The sequence below is a fragment of the Crocuta crocuta genome, unplaced genomic scaffold (assembly GCF_008692635.1).
Source record: "Crocuta crocuta isolate KB4526 unplaced genomic scaffold, BGI_CrCroc_1.0 scaffold458, whole genome shotgun sequence".
Lineage (NCBI taxonomy): Eukaryota > Metazoa > Chordata > Mammalia > Carnivora > Hyaenidae > Crocuta > Crocuta crocuta.
In genome coordinates, this window is record NW_027531908.1 from 951,690 (window position 1) to 968,363 (window position 16,674).

The 16,674-nt window shown below is 55.5% G+C and overlaps 1 protein-coding gene across 1 annotated transcript in view; it reads left to right on the forward strand.

Moving 5' to 3' along the window:
• Positions 1-466: 466 nt before the first annotated feature.
• COL5A1 (collagen type V alpha 1 chain) overlaps positions 467-16,674 on the forward strand; it is a 130,513-nt gene continuing 114,305 nt past the window's right edge. Inside the window, exons 1-4 of the mRNA XM_077774622.1 lie at positions 467-586; positions 3,161-3,327; positions 4,967-5,186; positions 5,374-5,428. Coding sequence (XP_077630748.1) covers positions 467-586; positions 3,161-3,327; positions 4,967-5,186; positions 5,374-5,428 — 562 coding nt within the window. The remainder of the gene's footprint in view (positions 587-3,160; positions 3,328-4,966; positions 5,187-5,373; positions 5,429-16,674) is intronic.

Genomic DNA, 16,674 nt, shown 5'->3' on the forward strand with positions numbered 1-16,674 from the left:
CTCCTTGGGAACAGAGGTGGGGAGAGCACGTGCCCCAGCTGTGACCCAGGAGGGAGGTGTGCCTGCGTGAGAAGTTTCTCTGAAAGTCAAGGGGGAGATTCTCTAGGGCTTTGCTTTCTCCCGTGTACCTTTCCCTAAGGACTTTGTGGTGGTTTTATCCGGATGGCATCCTTCCGAGGGAAAAGGTGTCATCTCGGTCCCACAGGCCACCAGACTGAGGCCCACAGAAGCCCCAGCACTAGTAAGTGGCACAGTTGGGGCCCTCGATAGCATTCCGTTATGGAAACCCAATTGTGTCCAGCCTCCTGGGAACAGGCCCCGGGTGAAGGGTCGGAGTTCAGAGGGCTGACCTCGTAGCGAGGGTCTCTCGGCCCCATCAGAGGCGCCATCACTGTCTTCTTCTCTGGGGTCTTCATCTCGGTAGCAGGCGGCTGATGGGGGAGGTTGGTGAAGCCTGGTGACCGCCATGGATGAGCTCTCTGCCCGCCGTCTGCCTCCCCGGGCCCTGGCTGGTGGCGTGTGCCGGGCCTGCATGCAGGCCTGGGTCCCGGGCCCCACGGTGTCCTCCTCATACTTCTTAGATGAGGTCTGTGGGATCAGGCCTTGAGCCCTGCGTTCAGCTGCGAGGCGAGTGTTTGTACGAGGGCTGAGCTGCCCTGGTCTGACTCATTTTTTCCATTTTAGTGGGAAGAAGGGAAGAGAGGGGAGAGGATCCTAGCCAGGTAGATCTTGCCTGGTTAATATCAGTTGATGCACGGCGAGAGGGGCTTGTGGGGTCTATCTCTGCCAGATGTTGCGACAGATAAAGGTGGGGTCGCTGTACGTGGGGGTTGAGCGGTCGATCAGACGTCCCAGGAGCGAAGCTGGTGTGGCTTAGCTGGAACCCCTGCTGGCTCAGGGAGGCTGGACCAGCACCTGGTCCACGTCTAAACTATCAACATTTTGGAAGAGGAAACTAAAAAGCCTCCAGGTCTGATTTCTGAGCCCAGCCTTTATCTTACTAGCAAAACGCCTCTGATGTGTCCAGGCAGCCAGGGAGGGTCTGCAGGCTTAAGGACGGGAGATCCAGAGAGTTCTTCTCTTGGTTTGCTCTGAAAACGATCACGGTCCCCCGGCGGCGTTCGATGCCTCCGAAACTTTGCTACTTGGGTAACACACCTGCCTCACTGCTTGGGCCAGACCCCTTCTCCTTGGAAAAAGTCAGGGAGGTTCAATTTATTTGAAACCAAGGGGTAGGGCTTATTCTGCGACACGGTCCTAGGCACCCCTAGTAGTGGGTCCCATTAGGGGGCACGATTCACGGCATGCGGCAGGGGGCGGGGACAAGGCCCTCGTTCACCGCAGCTGCACTGAAGTCTCAAATGTCAAGACCAAGTATGGGGTGGTTCACCCAGAGGCCCCACCAGACACGCAGAGGCCCCGGCAAGCTTGCTCTTGGTGTGACCTTGCTCTTCTGTGCCTCAGTTTCCCCATGTGTCAAATGGAGCTGATGATGCCGACCTCCCGGGTTCATGGTGACAGTTTCAGGAGGCACAGTTTAGGGCCAGGGAAGCAGGGGGGGTCTGTGGGCTCTGCAGGCGATCACGGGCTTGAACCCAGAGGGCTTCCCAGACCCTGTGGGTGTTGGCCGATGTGAAGGAGGGTGGGCAGGCGTGAGGGTCCTGGGCCATCCTGGGGGAGGAGGACGGTGCCGCCCAGGCCGGCAGAGGCAGGTACCCTGGGCCTGGTGTGTACCCATAACAGATGTGTGCCCATAACACGTGTGTGTCCTTCTGGCGTCTCCAGTCCTGGGCAGCATAGCTGGCTGATGTGCCGAATGCCTCCTTTGTGCTGGGGGCTTTACACTCAGGATCGCTCGCTCCGACCGGGTCAGTATGGTGCGGGTCCATCCGGTGACTCCGCTCACGAGGAACAGACCTGGGATGGGAACATGGCGCTGAGCACCCCAGGCTGCCTCCTCTGGTCTTCTGGAAACTTTCCCAGCCGTCACCCAGCTCCTCGTCTGCCAGCTCTCTCCAGATGACCCTCTCCAGGCCCGTTCACCTCAGACTCCTTTAATTCTGGGATCAGTCATCCTGCCCTGTAAATCACTTCCAGAATCTCTCTCCGCCCCATTTTGGAATTCCTCAAATACTGTCGGCTCTGCCTGCTCTTCTCCGGGCCTCCTCTCCTTTCCCGAGCCCTTTCCTCGAGCCCCTGCGGGTCTGCAGGATGTCAGGTGGGTGACGGGCCAGTCCTGATGCCTCCAGGATGCTGCCTCCCGCATGTGGACCCCAGGATCACGAGCGCGACGCTCTGGGCCACCTCCCCGGGGCGGCTACTTTTGCACAGCCCGGGCTCACGCCTCGGTGTCCGCCTCTTGGTTCCCATGACCCAGCCCTCCCCGCGCTAGCTTTAAGCCCCAGCCAAAGCCCTGGTCTCCAGGCATGTACCCTTCTCCATAAACACTGGTGCCTGGTCAATATCTTGGCAAGAAAATAAAAATGAGAACCCTCTGAAGAGGGGTGGTCTGGTCTTCTTCCAGTCACTTGTTAAAATATTTCCTGATCTGATTTCTGCAGCGGCATAAACAGCCTGTGAATAGCTGCATCCCAGCCGGGCCCTGACACCCGCGCTGTCCGAGCGGCAGCCTGTCTCTGGGGTATGTCAGGCTCAGCACTGGCGCATTTTTCTCCGACGACTCATGCTTGCTCTGCTTCTTGCTGCCGCTTCCTCCCCACTGTGACTTCGCAGCGCTTTGGGAAACTCCGAGCTGCAGGGTTCGCCCAGCAGGGCCCGGAGGAGCGCTCCCGACCCTGCCCAGCGCACGGTGCTGAGCCCAGGGCCTGCAGGCAGGCGCCCCTTCCTGGGGCGGGGGGTGCGTGGGGCGGGGAAGGGGGAGCCCGGAGACGGAGAACAGAGCTTCCAGGGGCCTTCTCTGCCCCCATGTCCCGTGGCCCCTGGGCCCTGCTGTCTCTTCTGTCTGGGTCCCGACCTCAGCTCTCCCTGCTCTGGAAGGAGGGGTCCAATTGGCAACGCCCCCTCTGGGTGGGAGGGAGCTGACTCTCACGGAGCGCCCTGGCTCAGCCATGGTGCCCGGGACCTGGCGTCTGTCGTGTCTTCGCCGGGCCCCAGACTCCGCGTCCAAGCCTGTAACCCAACTCCGGGGCTGTTGGCGCAGGAAGAGCCTGTGCGTGCGGCCCACTCACTCTGTGCCCTGCCTGCCGTGCGAGTGCCTCGTGCGCTGGTGGGCATCGTGCGCTGCTGTGCCGAGCGGCTGGTTGGAGGCAGCCCCTTCCTAAAATGCAGTTCGGCGTTTACGAAACGCCGCAGCCTGCTCGCTGCTGGGTGGGTGCATCGGGTGCTGGGAGCCCCGCCTGGCCCCAGGGTGGGGAGACCTGGGTGCCCCTGGTCAGCCTGCCTCTGTCTAAGCAAGGCTCACCTCCCTTGTGCTGCCCGTGCTGACACCCCGCCTCCCACCACCCCCACCCGAGACGGCAAGAGCAGTGCCTGCTGAGTGCTGGGGGCAGCGGGGCTCAGGAGTCAGCTGAAGGCCCGCGCTGGCCGCTGACCTGTCTGCGTCCGCGCCCCCATCACGTCCTTCCTGAGTCTCCTGGCTGCGTACGCCGCGGCTCCAAGGGCATGCTGGGGCCAGGCTCCGGGTTTGCTCATGCTGCCCTGGCATGGTCGGGGGGCCCGGCGCAGATGCTCAGAGGAGGGGCAGGGCCGGGAGGGGTGGGGAGGCTCCCACTGGGCTGGGTGTTGGGGGGGCTCTGTGCCCCATCGGGGCCATGGCCGGGAGGGAGGGGTGCATCCTCTCCTTAAGCGTCTTCCCCTCCTCCTCCTTCTTTAACAATGTCTGTTTTTTAATGAAAGAGGATACATTTCATTATAGTCATTGTGGAAAACACAAAAAAGTATAAAGAAGAAAATGAAAATCCCCTGTAATCCCCAAGCTAGAACTCTCCCGGCTGTGAGCACAGAGAGTGGGGACGCAGGGAGACGCGTGGCGGCTGACCTGGAAATCAGGGTGCAGCCCCGGCCCCGCCCAGCATCCTCCCTGCAAGGAGAAGGCTGAGGAGTCCCAGCACTGCCCTGATCTGGACTTTCTCCCCTCGCTCTATAAGGACAGCGTTCTGGCCTCCGTCATGGCCGCCGTAAAAAGCCCAGTTCCCTGCTGTCTCCTGTGGGTCATTTCTGTCTCTTGATGCTGTAAGGAAGGGGCCGTGTTGGTGAAGCACACGGTCTTGGATTTGACCTGAGTTGCTTCGGCCCCGGTCGCCCATGCTTCCTCCCTCAGGCTGTTCTCCGGTGGGGAGGAGGATGTCCCGGGGGCTAGGTGAGCAGCAGTCCCCCCCCCCCATCCGCATGGGACACGAAGCTGGGCTCTGGGTGGCCTTTGCCCTGTGACTCTTAAGGCACAGCCCCCGGAGGAATTCAAGGCTTGATAAAGGCGGCATTCACGTTGGCCGGGGAGCGAAAGGATTAGTCACTGAACTGGCCTGAAGAGCGAAGACACCATCTGGGGAAAAGAAGCTGGGCCCTGCCTTCCCCTCGCACCAAAATGCATTCCAGATGGGTCAGAGATGGGAACTTCACAAACGAAATCGCAGAGCTACCGAAGAGATCGTGGGAGAATGGGTGTCACAATCTGGGGGTGGGGACGCCGTTCCCAGTGCGACGGAAACCCCAGAAGTTCTAAGAGAAAATAAAAGTTTTACTCTGTGAGCATCAAGAGTTCCAAAACAAAACCCCAAACAACCAATCTGCAAAAAAAAAAAGTGAAGAACAGAAAAGAAAAAAAATATGAGCATGTGTCACAGGGAAGGGATTGATCTGCTGTAATATTTACAACCTCCTGTGAGTCGGTAAGAAACAAGCAGGAACCACCCCCTCCTCCAGAAGATGGACAAAAGACCTGAGTGGTTCTTGGGAGAGAAAATACAGAGAGGTTTTAAATGCACCAGCCGATGCTTGCCCCTGGCAGGGAGTGCAGCCGAGTCCCCGGCGGACACGCCCACCCCGGCCAGGTGGACCAGGAAGCACCACAGACCGCGCCCACTGTTGGCTCCAGGGAGTGCGAAGCCGGTGCCCTTGCTTGTTGGCCTTCCACGAGCGGCGGTCGCGACATCGGTCAGGACACGGAGACCACAGCTTCCCTGGGCTTGGCATCTTCCCTGTCGGTGCACGAGTGTGTGCAGATGGCCGTAGCTGGCCGGTCAGGTGGCAGCTGTCCGGAAGAGCTGAGGATTGAAGTGGCCCGTTCCTGACGTCAGAGCCATTTAAATTGGAACATTGAGCAGCCGCGGCACGGAACACAGCTCAGCAAGGAGAGCTGGGCTTTCCTGCCTTCGTATTTCCCGAAGCAGATGGGTCTCCCAGAGACGTTAGCAGAGCGAAACCATCCGTGGAGACAGCCTGAATCCATCTCCGCCAGGGGGAAGAACATGTACGTCTAGGCTTGTGTCTGTGTGGGTGGTAAGGACGGATGCGCAGACGTGGGGACCCGTGGATTTTGCTAGAGCGGATGGCTGGGTGGGCAGGGGTGCAGCCCATCAGCACCTCGTGAGCTGGGTGAAGGGCACATTGGAGTGCATGGATGGTGGCAAGGTGGGCAGGCGGGTGGCTAATGGGGACGCGGGACAAGGAGGTGTGGGCTGAATGCTGCTTGGGACTGGAATGTCTTAGTCAATTAAAAAAGTCTGGTTTAAAAAAGGGGGAGGGGCGCCAGGGTGGCTCAGTTGGTTAAGTGTCCAACTTCGGCTCAGGTCATGATCTTGTGATTCATGAGTTCGAGCCTTTTGTCCGGTTCTGTGCTGACGGCTCAGAGCCTGGAGCTGCTTCGGATTCTGTGTCTCCCTCTCTCTCTGCCCCTCCCCTGCTCACACTCTGTCTCTTTCCCTCCTTCAAAAATAAATTTAAAAATAAATTAAAAAGGGAGGGGGAAGCAATTCAGGAACGACTGATTAGATGTCTGTGCATGGGACAGTCTGGATCTTTGGACAAGAGGAGCACCCGCAGATAGATTTATGGAACCGAAATTGTCCGCCGTGGCCCCATGCATTCAATGTGCAGGTAGGGAAACTGAGGCCCACAGCTGGCCTAGAGTCACACAGCAGGTTGGGGGCAGAGCTCCGGAGGCATCGTCTGAATGTTGGTGCTGACAGTGTGCTTGCTTCGTAAACATGAAGGAAGTGCCCAGTGCCGCGCAGCTGAGAGCGGGGTCTGGGATTTGGCCCTTTCCTGCGGGAACTGCACAGCTCGCGGATGGCAGCGCCCGCCTGGGGACTGAGGGCTCGCGCATGATGATGCCTTCCATGCAGTGGCGGCAGTCAGGCTATGAATGGCCCCTGCCCGCCCCCGCCCATCCTGCCCACGTGGCCGTGGAAACGTTTGCGGTGAGGGCCCCTCAGGGGTCAGTGGGAAAATACCACAGGGCTGTGGACATGACAGCTTCGACGTGGGAAAGGTACTGTGCGGTGGTGCCGGGGCTCAGTGATGAGCACGGTGGCGGGTGTGGCCCTTGACCTCCGACCCCGTGAGCGCCATCCTGGCTGGGTGGCCCCTCACCAGGGCAGGGCATGGTCTGTCCAGCAGCAGGGGTCACTAGGCTTGTGTCTTCCCCGAGTCTTGCCCACCAGCTGAGTGCTTAGAGGCCCCACCACCCAGAAAACCAGCCTGGACATGAGGCTTTGAGGGTCCTTCCGCTGGTGAGTCGGTGGGGGCGCTGTGATGTCAAATGACAGTGGTGTCCTCTGTCCTAGAAAGGCCCATACTTGTTCCTTAGGGCCTTTTGTGTCCTGTCTCCACAAGGTTACTGCTGGGAGGGGAGCTTTGGCCCCCAAACTGCAGCCACTGTTACTCCCACAGCGGAGGTGGTCTGTCCCTGCAGAGCACAGAGCTGTGGGGGAAGGGCCAAGACTCCTTCGTTGGCTTGCCCACCATCCAAGAGTGTTAGGCGCATGCCAGACACGGGCGACTCATGGCCCTGAATGCCGGACACCAGAGCACAGACGGGCTCCCTGCCCCAGAGCCCACCTTCTGCTTGGAATGGACTGTCCCAGGAATGTGTCATCGGTCTATTCGGTCGAACCATGGGAAAGCGCCGTTTTGGGGGCCACAGTGGTTCGGCATCCACTTCATGTGATTTAACCCAATACCCTAAGAGGGAGCACGGAGGAGGCCCCCCAGTCCCACATGGGGCCCAAGGGTGCCTTTGCAGAGGTGGCATGTCTAAGCTCAAGTCTACAAGATGAGTGGGGTTCGCCACGAGTGGCAGTTGGGGCAGCAGGAAGATTCCAACCACAGCGAATGGGATGTGCAGACCCCTTGATGCGGTGTGACCTTGCTCTTTGAATTTGGTTTTAGTGTGACTGAAGCACAGCCCGAGTAGAGTGGCAGGGGAGAGAGTGTCGAGAGATGAGGCTTTCGTGCCTTTGAGTTTTAATTGGCAAAGGTGTATTGCTGTCTTTATCTACCAATCCAGCCATCTGTACATCCACCTCCCCAGTGTGCCCACCCATCTGTCCATCTGGTCATCCATACCGTTAACCCACCTGCCCATCCTCCCATCCAGCCAGACCACCAACCTGTTCCACCACCCACCCATCCGTCCATCCCATCAACCCGTTCCACCACCCACCATTCATCTAGACCACCAACCCATTCTACCACCAGTCATCCAGCCAGACCACCAACCCGTTCCACCCACCCATGAATCTAGACCCTGAATCCACGCCCTCAGTGTCACCTCCAGCCCCGCTTCCGTCATGGCACTGGGCGGCCCTGTCTGCTGCACTGTGGTCCCCTCTAGTGTCAGGGTGGTATGACATCCATTCTCACTTTGAGGCTTCTTGAGGGCGAGGAAAGGCTGACTCATTGAGCTTCTGAGTGCTTACTTAGCATGGTACCAGGCACAGCCAGAGTCTCAGGCTGCGTGTTGGCTTGAATTGACAGACAGGATACTTCCGGCTGGAGCGGCCGCCGCCGGCGGAGCAGCCAGGATAATGATGAGGAGCTGACCATGTCGCAGGAGTTTGCGGGGCGGGGGCTGGCTCTGGAGTAGCTGGGGACATGGGAGGTAAAGGGGCTCGCAGCAGAGGTGAGGCATGGACGGGGGCGAGAAGGCAGGAAAGCCGTGTAACTGACAGTACAAGGTCAGAGAGACCTCATCTAGGGAACAGGGAGCAGAGAGCCCATGTCTCAGGATCTTTGGTGATAGATTCAGAAATTCTACTAATTCCCCAAATACTTTGGTTTACTTTTCTTGGCCATAAGAGCCTAGCATACTTAATTGCAGCAGATTTGGAAAACACAAAACTTCCTTTTCCTTTTCCATTCTGCCTGAGTCTGTGTGGGTTGCTATAACAAAATACCACAAACTGGGTGGCTTATGAACCACAGAAGTTTATTTCTTCTGGTTCTGGAGGGTGGGAAGTTTAAGGTCAAGGGCCGGCATGGTTGGGCTCTTCCTGTGTGTCCTCGTACGCTGGGAGGGTGAGGGAGCTGTCTGGAGCCACCGTCTTTGGGGCCGGCAGTTTCACCATATGAGTTCTGGGGGGACGAGAGCATTCCGAGCACTGTCCTCACGCTTTCTCCTTTTCCTGGCTGAGCTCGGGTAGAAACATGTGGCAATGCCTTGGTCATTGCGCTGTAAAAATCCCCAGGGCTGCCGGCCACGTACTGTATGCTTGCACTGGGGTTTCCGTCTCTGTTCCTCTGGTGTCGGACTTGGGTTATTTCCAGTTGTTTGCTTTATACATAACACCTGGATGAACATCTTTCTGGTAAATCCTTTCTGCCTCTCTTATGATTTCCTCGGGGTGGATTCCTAGACGCTGACTCACTGCGACAGTGCGCACAGGAACATTTTAAAGCCCTTTCATTGCAGATGACATTCCAGCTGACAGCAGGCATTTGTCGCCTGAGCTACTGTGCCCTGGGCGGCCTTACCCCCGGGTACCAAGCCCTGGGGGCCCGTGTGATCGACCCGGGCTACCCAGCTGCTGGAGGCCGCTCACTGCCCCCTTGCTGCTCCTGGGAGGCAGCGGGGGCTGTTACGTAATGCCCGGGAGCTGGCTGGGCCGCCTGGGCACTAGGGCTGCAGTCTTCTCATCTGGAGAATGGACTGGTACTTCCTACCCCACGGCGTTACCGTCAGAAGTGGGTTCTTGATAACAGTTAGGACTCACATGCGTCCAGAGCTCTAGATGTCTCCTCCCGTGTAGTTAGAAAACATAAGGGAAGCTTCTGGGGCCGAATGGCCCAGTCAGTAGGTGCTCAGTGCCTCCCCTCTGCCCCCTCCTCTCTTGGCTGTGTCCCTGCGGTGGCCTGCGGAGCAGTGACTCGAGGTCCTGCTGCTGGTAGGTCACGCGGGAGGAGTGTGATTGGGGCGGGCACTGGGGCACTGGGGCACTGGTGTCTGGGGCGTCGCGGGCGCTGGCCTGGGGGGGACGGGCTGAGGTGAGAAAGGAAGGGCCCGATTTCATTTGGAGAGCAGCCTGGTGTGGGGCTGCGGGATGGGTTCTTGCCAAGGACCCATCCAGCGGTCAAGGTGGGCTCCACGTAGCCCAGCCCGCTCGGCACCAGGGCCGGGGCGCCGGCCGAGCCTGTGGATGTGGAGTGTGACTGCCACCCCTGGCGGGGGGCTCGGAACCCCACTTCATCGGGTCGCCGAGCGTGGGCCCAGGGCGTCCCGTGGGACTGGTGGCCTAGACTGGGGTGCGACGGCGGTGCAGACCGGTTCTGAGTTCTGCCGCGAGTTTGCAGGGCCTTCTTCGGGGGAGATTACATGGTTTTGCACCGTTACGTGCTCATCTTGGGTCTGTGGGGCTGCTTCTGAGTCATGGTCAGAGTGTTCTGAAGGCTTGCTTGGCGCTAGTAATTGAAAAATGCCTTCTGGTCCTGGGGGAGGTCACGTAACCTATTCCTTCAAAGGTCAGAGTGACCCAGTGCAATATTCTTTTACTTGGCTCACATAAGCGAGTAACATAATTTCAGAGCCGAAGAAGATCTAGTACTGACAGAGCTCCCCTAGGATCCTTCCGCGGCCCGTGCTCCGAAAGCTGTTCTGTCTGGACCATGTGGGGGGCATTCAGGCGGGTGTGCAGGGGTTGGTCGCACAGACAGCGGCTTTAATTTGTAACAGGAAATATTCCTCTTACCTTCATTTATCATGTTGTTTGCTTTGCGACATTTAATAGGCGTTCCGGGGCTAATTTTGTTCCGTTTCTCAAGTTGTCTCTTCCAACGAGAATTTCAAGGCAAATACCAGCTGATGTCAGTGCTACAAAACCAGCGAGCCACAGATACATTTGCCTTTTGTCCACATTTCAGTAGGAAGGGCGGGGGGAGCTGGACTCGGGCCTTAGCAAAGGGGGCCCGTGAGGATGTGTGGTGGCGGGTGGCCCATTCCAAGTGGCAGACTCTGGGGAATGTGACACTCTTGAGAAGTGCAAACACGGTTTTTGTTTTGTTTTGTTTTGTTTTTTAATTTAAATTTTTTTTAAAAATATTTTTATTTCTAGGAGAGAGAGAGAGAGAGAGCGTGAGCAGGGGAGGGTCAGAGAGAGAGGGAGACACAGACTCTGAAATAGGCTCCAGGCTCTGAGCTAGCTGTCAGCACAGAGCCTGACATGGGGCTCAAACCCACGAACCGCGAGATCATGACCTAAGTGAAAGTCGGACGCTCGACCGACTAAGCCACCCAGGCGCCCCAGTTTTGTTTTATAAAGTTAAAAATTACACACCATTGGGATTCCTGGGTGGTTCATTTGATTAAGCGTCCAATTTCGACTCAGGTCATGATCTCAGGGTTCGTGGGTTTGAGCCCTACCTTGGGCTCTGTGCTGACAGCTTAGAGCCTGGAGGCTGCTTCAGCTTCTGTATCTCCCTCTCTCTCTGCCCCTCCCCCCTTCTCTCTTTCTCTCTCAAAAGTAAATAAACATTGAAAAAATTTAAAAAAAAGGAAGCATATGAGTTCATATATCCTTCCATACTATTGTCTTTACTTAAAAAAAAAAAAAGTGTCCACCATGAAGGCAAAGGTGAAAAGGTCTGTGACTGTCCTGAGGGTTTACTTTTAGGTGGACATGGAGAGAGGACAGTTACTTAATCATAATGCCATTTCCTGTTGGACATTAGTTGGCATTTATTATTCCATTGATTTGTTATAAAAGCAATACACACCCATCATAGAAACACTAAAAGCTACTAAGCCGTATGAAGAAGAAAATAAAAATGAACCTTAATCCCTTCCTTGTTTAAACCGTATCCTGATGGTGGTTTCTATTCAGTGAAGCCAAATAAATTACCAGTTGAACATTTTGATGTGTTTATTTTCCAGTATTTGTTCCAGGCCTGCATTTACAAAATTGGGATTACAGGCCACTTTGCAGTAGTTCTAAAAGATGAGTGAATCTCAGTAAATGAGGAGAAAAAGGGAATCCCTCAATCTGATGAAGGACATCGATGTAAAACCTACATGCTGAGTTCTTTCTCCCCTGGGATCAGGGACAAGGCAAGGCCATCTGCTCCCACCGTGCCTGGTCAATGTTGTATGGCGATCCTAGGCAGTGGAATGAGGCAAGAAAAGGGAATGCGAGGCGTGTGAATTGGAAAGGAAGACGTGAAATTTTCTTGTTTTCAGACCACGTGATTATCGACGTCAGAAATTCTAAGGACTTTACAAAAAATCTTCTAGAAGTAATAAGTAAGTTTGACATGGTCACAGCAGTCAAAGTCAATACGAAAAGTCACTTGTATGTCTAGAGAGTAGAGGTGGACAATAGAAATTTAAGTGGCCATTGCAGTAGCATCAAAAATATGAAATATTTAGAGATCTATTTGACAAGACAGTTGTGCACTGAAAAGTGTAAAACATTGCTTAGAGGTCTGAAAGGAGGTCTAAAGAATTGGAGAGGTATACCATGCTCATGGAAAAGAGGCTTTAGTATTGTGAAGGTAGCATTTTCACCCAAAACTCATCTGCAGATTCAGTACAATGTCAATTCAAATCATAGCAGACATTTTAAAAAACAGACATTGATAACACGATCCTGAATTTTATGTGGAAGGCAAGGACCTGAAATAATGAAAAGACTGTTGAAAAAGAATTTAGAGGACTCCTTCTATATGACTTTAGGACTTGCTCTAAAGCTACCACGATTGAAGCATCTGGTGTTGATGTAAAGACAGACGTATAGACCAAGGGAACCCAAGAGAGTCTATAAATCATCTCACTCATATATGATCAGTTGATTTTTGACAACGGTGCTAAGATACTTCAGTGGCAGGAGGGTAGTCTTTATCAACAAATGGTGTTGGGACAGCTAGACATCTGTTTGCAAATAAACAAACCTGGACCCTTACTTCAAATCATATGTAAAAATTAGGACAGGTCATATACATCATGTAAGATTTAAAACTATAAAAATAAACAAGAAAGAAACCCCTTTTTTAAATATCTTGAATTAGGCAAAAATTTCTCAAAATATGCACAGAGTGTGAACTACAAAAAAATCAACAGGATGGACTTGATCAGATTAAAGCTTCAAAAGAACCTGTTAGGAAAATGGGAAGGTAAGGCCACAGATTGGAACAAAATGCCTGCAGAAAAACACACTTACCTCTAGAAGAGAGAAGGGGACGTTGTAGCTCAACAGTGGGAAGGGGGATGGCCCCATTTGAAACGGGCAGAAGGCGGGAGCAGACTCTTCATCAGGAAAGATGTGTGAACGGCCTGCTTGCAAATGGAAGGATGCTTCACAGCTGTGGTCTCAGGGAACTACAAATTAGAACCACAAGCAGGTCCCGGGGCACACGTAAGCATCGGTGAGGATGTGGGGAACCTGCTGTACGGGATCAGAGGGAATACAAGCCAGGGGAATGGGGGACCCCACTTGGGAAGACAGTTTGGCAGGTTTTTCTAACGCCCTTCATACTTACCAGAGGACCCAGCAATTCCACTGCGACGTGTTTACCCAAGAGACATGAGCACATACGTCTGTGGAAAGACATGTGTGGATGCTCACATGCTGTTTCATTACCCCCCAAACTGGGAACAACCCAAGTGTCCATCAGCAGGGAGACGGCTGAGCAAACGGTTGTTCGCCCGTGCGGTGGAATCCCGCATGGTGGTAGCCAGCGGGCACGGGAAACAGTGTGGGTACAGAGCGTTAGGTGAAGTGGAAGATGCAGACACTAAAGACTGTATGTGACCCGATTCGATTCGCGTGGCATTTGAGGAAAGGCAAAACTATAGAGAAAAGATTCGTGGTTGCAAGGGGCAGGGGCGTGGGAAGAGGGACACGGGGTTACCATTTGAGGTGATGACAATATTCTGTGTCGTGACGGTGGGTGGTTACAGGACCGCGCATTAGTCAGACCCCTGGGGCCGTACACTTAAGAAGAGTGAATTTTACTATGTGCAAATTATACCTCCAAACCCTCACTTCAAATAAACAACAAAACCCGGGGGCTTTTCCCCGTACAATTAAATGTCCCTTAATCAAATAAATGTCCCTTAATCAAATGTTAGTAACATTAGCTGACATTAATCTAACAAAGCTCATGAGTATATGATAGTGCGTTATTCAGATGTACAGTAATATTTTTGACCCACCCCCACCCCAATTGCAACATTCACTTTCTTTCAATGTTGTTGGTGTTGTGCCTGATTTCACGCAAGTGTCTTTAAGTATTTATGCTTCTTCATTACTCGGTGGTGGAGGTTAGTTCCCACTGGGTGGAGGGAGTGAATGCTTCGAGCAATTTCAGCGCCGAGCATCACGCTATGTCCTAGAAAGTTTCGGTTTAGGCTCGCATCTGTACTGAATGAGAATTTGCATCCTTGCTAAACTTTGGTACGTTACCAAAAAAAAAATATTTTGCCAGTTTGGTGGGAAACCAGAGTCTTGCTCTAACTTGGGTTTATTGAACCCCTAAGTGACATCAAGCATAATTTATTTGTTTCCCTCCTTTTTAGCTGCAAGTTTCACATACATCTATCACGAGTATTGCTGTTAACAAATTCCCCCTCTTTGTCGCTCGCTTGCGGTGATTATCCTTCGCTGCCTTAAAATCACCCCAGAACTTAGTATTAGCTCAGCTCAAGATAGCAGTCTTCGCTTTAGGAGTCCTAGTGGGCTTGGGAGTGTGCGGGCGGGACCGGCCAGCAGGGCCACGCGTCTGCCACTGCCGCTGGCATCCGGTGGAGCTGCTTTATTGGAGCTGCAGGAGCCGTTCTCTGGGTGGTTCCCACATGGCTGGGGGGCGGCCCTGGGTGTTGTTTGGGGGCCGCTTGGGCTTCCTCACAGCATGGAGTCTAGTGCTCAGGATGAGTGTTGCAAGCCGCTCAAAGCCCAGACCCGTAAGCTGGTACCCAGCACCTCCACCATCTTCTCGTCACGTGGTCCCAGAACCCACCTTGATTCAAGGGAGGGGACATAGACCCCACCTCTTAACGGGTACTCGTGTTAAAGAATCTGTGGCCATTTTAAAACTGCCACACTTAACAAGCGTGTTTTGGTATTTTGTTGGGGTTGTTAATAAAGTCATGCCGGTTTTATGTGGCTGTGTACTTCGAGCATTTTCCAGAAGGGGAGGCGTAGAGAGAGATGAGTGACGTGCCCCTTCACCCTCTACCTTTGCTCAGCTTCCTGCCCAGGCGGAAGCCCCTCACTATCTGGCCAGTATCGTTCCGGGCCTTTCTGCGTGTGCATTCACATGATGTAGTTTCCGATTACGAAGACGGCTTTTATTCATTGTAACAGGAGAGGGGTGGCGCTCTGTGACTGTTTCTGTGATTTGCTCTTTTCACTTAGTGACATGTGTCAGGGGTCTTCCCCGGTCAGGCTGGCTAGACCAGCCCCTTCCTGTCCATCCTCTGCAGAGGATTTCACTCATGCAGTGCATGTAACAGCCCGACTGGGGGCACTTACCTGGTTCCCATTCCTGGCTGTTAGAAACGCCTCCACCTCTGCGAGCTCCCTGCAGAACTCAGCCCGGGGTGGGGGGGGTGGGGAGGGTCTGTGACAGGTCACCGTGCATGGGCGTCCTAGTTGTTGATGCTGAAAAGCTGCCCCCACTGAGGGGTTCCCTCTCTTTCTGGATCTATCATGGATCCGCAGAACGCACATCTCCTTCACTCGTACATTGGTTGGTTCTGTTCAGTGGGCAGTGCAGCCGCTCTGGGGCAAGCCCTCTCCTCCCGCTGTGATGACAGGGGTCTCAGTCCAGAAGACGGCAGGTCCCTTGGGGCACCTCCTGCCCAGCCAGCGTGGGGGGGCATGGCGTGTGCGGGCTGCGAGTGGTGCTGGGCGCCACGGTTCATGGAGGGGCCTTGCTTCCCTGGGGCTTCCTTAAGTGGAGGGGACTCTTCCTGACACTGCTTTGACTTGTCACAGCAACTCTTGAGGGAGGGAAGGAGCCTGAATCCTGTGTCGTTGACCTTGCCAATTTCAGCAACCGTTCCTGGCTCCCCGGGAAAGGCAGGTCCTGTTGTTATAGCCCCTTTCTAGCAGGGAAACTGAGGCTCAGGGTGATGGAGCCGCCATTGGTGTTGGAGCGGGCTAGTGCCTGCTTCCATGCCCATGTCCGTCTACTTAGTTCTGGGTCCTGTAGACTCCGTCCCCCACCCCCGCACATGCGCAGGAAGCCCGTGCACCCCCAGGTGTGTGTCGGGGAGCGGGCCGGAAATGCTCAGGCCAGTGCAGCCCAGGCCTTGCCCGCGGATTCCGGAATGTCGGGAGGGCTAGTGCAGGGATGGTGCAGGCGCCCCACGTGTGCTCAACAGGCCTCAGAGGGGGTGCCGCTGAGTGAATGGGGTCCCCGCAGCCCCCGGGTCCCGTCCCAGTGATCGGGGACATGCTCGCCCATCACAGAGCCGTGGGTGGGTCTGGTCCATCCTGTGGCCACCCTCCCCGCTCAGCTCGGTGCCCTGATCACTGTGCGCCGGGTGCGGGGCCTGGGCGTGGCCACGGCCACAGAGGGCTCCCTGCCAGTATGACCCCAGCTGGCCCCGTGGCAGCCAGCCTGCCTTCTGGGCCTCCTGGAAGCAGGTGGGGCCGAGCAGAGCCCTCCGCTGCGAACACGGCCGGCCCGGCGCTGGGATCTGGCGACCTGTGCCATCCCCAACCCTTCCCTCCTGAACTTGGGGATAATCACCTCCGAGGAAACGAGGATTAATCATCTGGTGCACCCCCTATGCCCACTCCTGGACTGGTTCCTGCTGGCAGCGCGTCCGGCCAGGGCCCAGCCGCCCCCTGCCCCACGCCTGGCGTCATCCTGCCGTGGGCCGGGGGTCTGCGTCCAGCTCCGTGCTGTTCCCGGCCCTTTGTGGGACGGCAGGAGAGATGCACAGACGGAGGGCCGGGATGACGGAGAGGAGGCGGCACCCCCGCCCATGCTCAGGCCAGCGGGAAGACTCCTGTCCTCCGTGTGTCCGTGTGGCCTCCTCGTGTGGCTCGGGCTCGCCCTCGGGGCTACTGCCGGCCTCCGTGGGACGTCCGCCTCCGGCCCACCCCCCTGCAGGGCTCCTTCCCATGTGTTCTGAGCTGCCAGCTGGCCCCGGAGGGAGTCCTGACAGGCAGCTGGACTGCTTCCCAGGGGTGTATGTGTGTGTGAGTGTGAGAGGGTGTGAGTGTGTAAGAGTGTGTGAGATTGTGAGTGTGTGTCCGTGTGTGTGTGTCAAGGGTT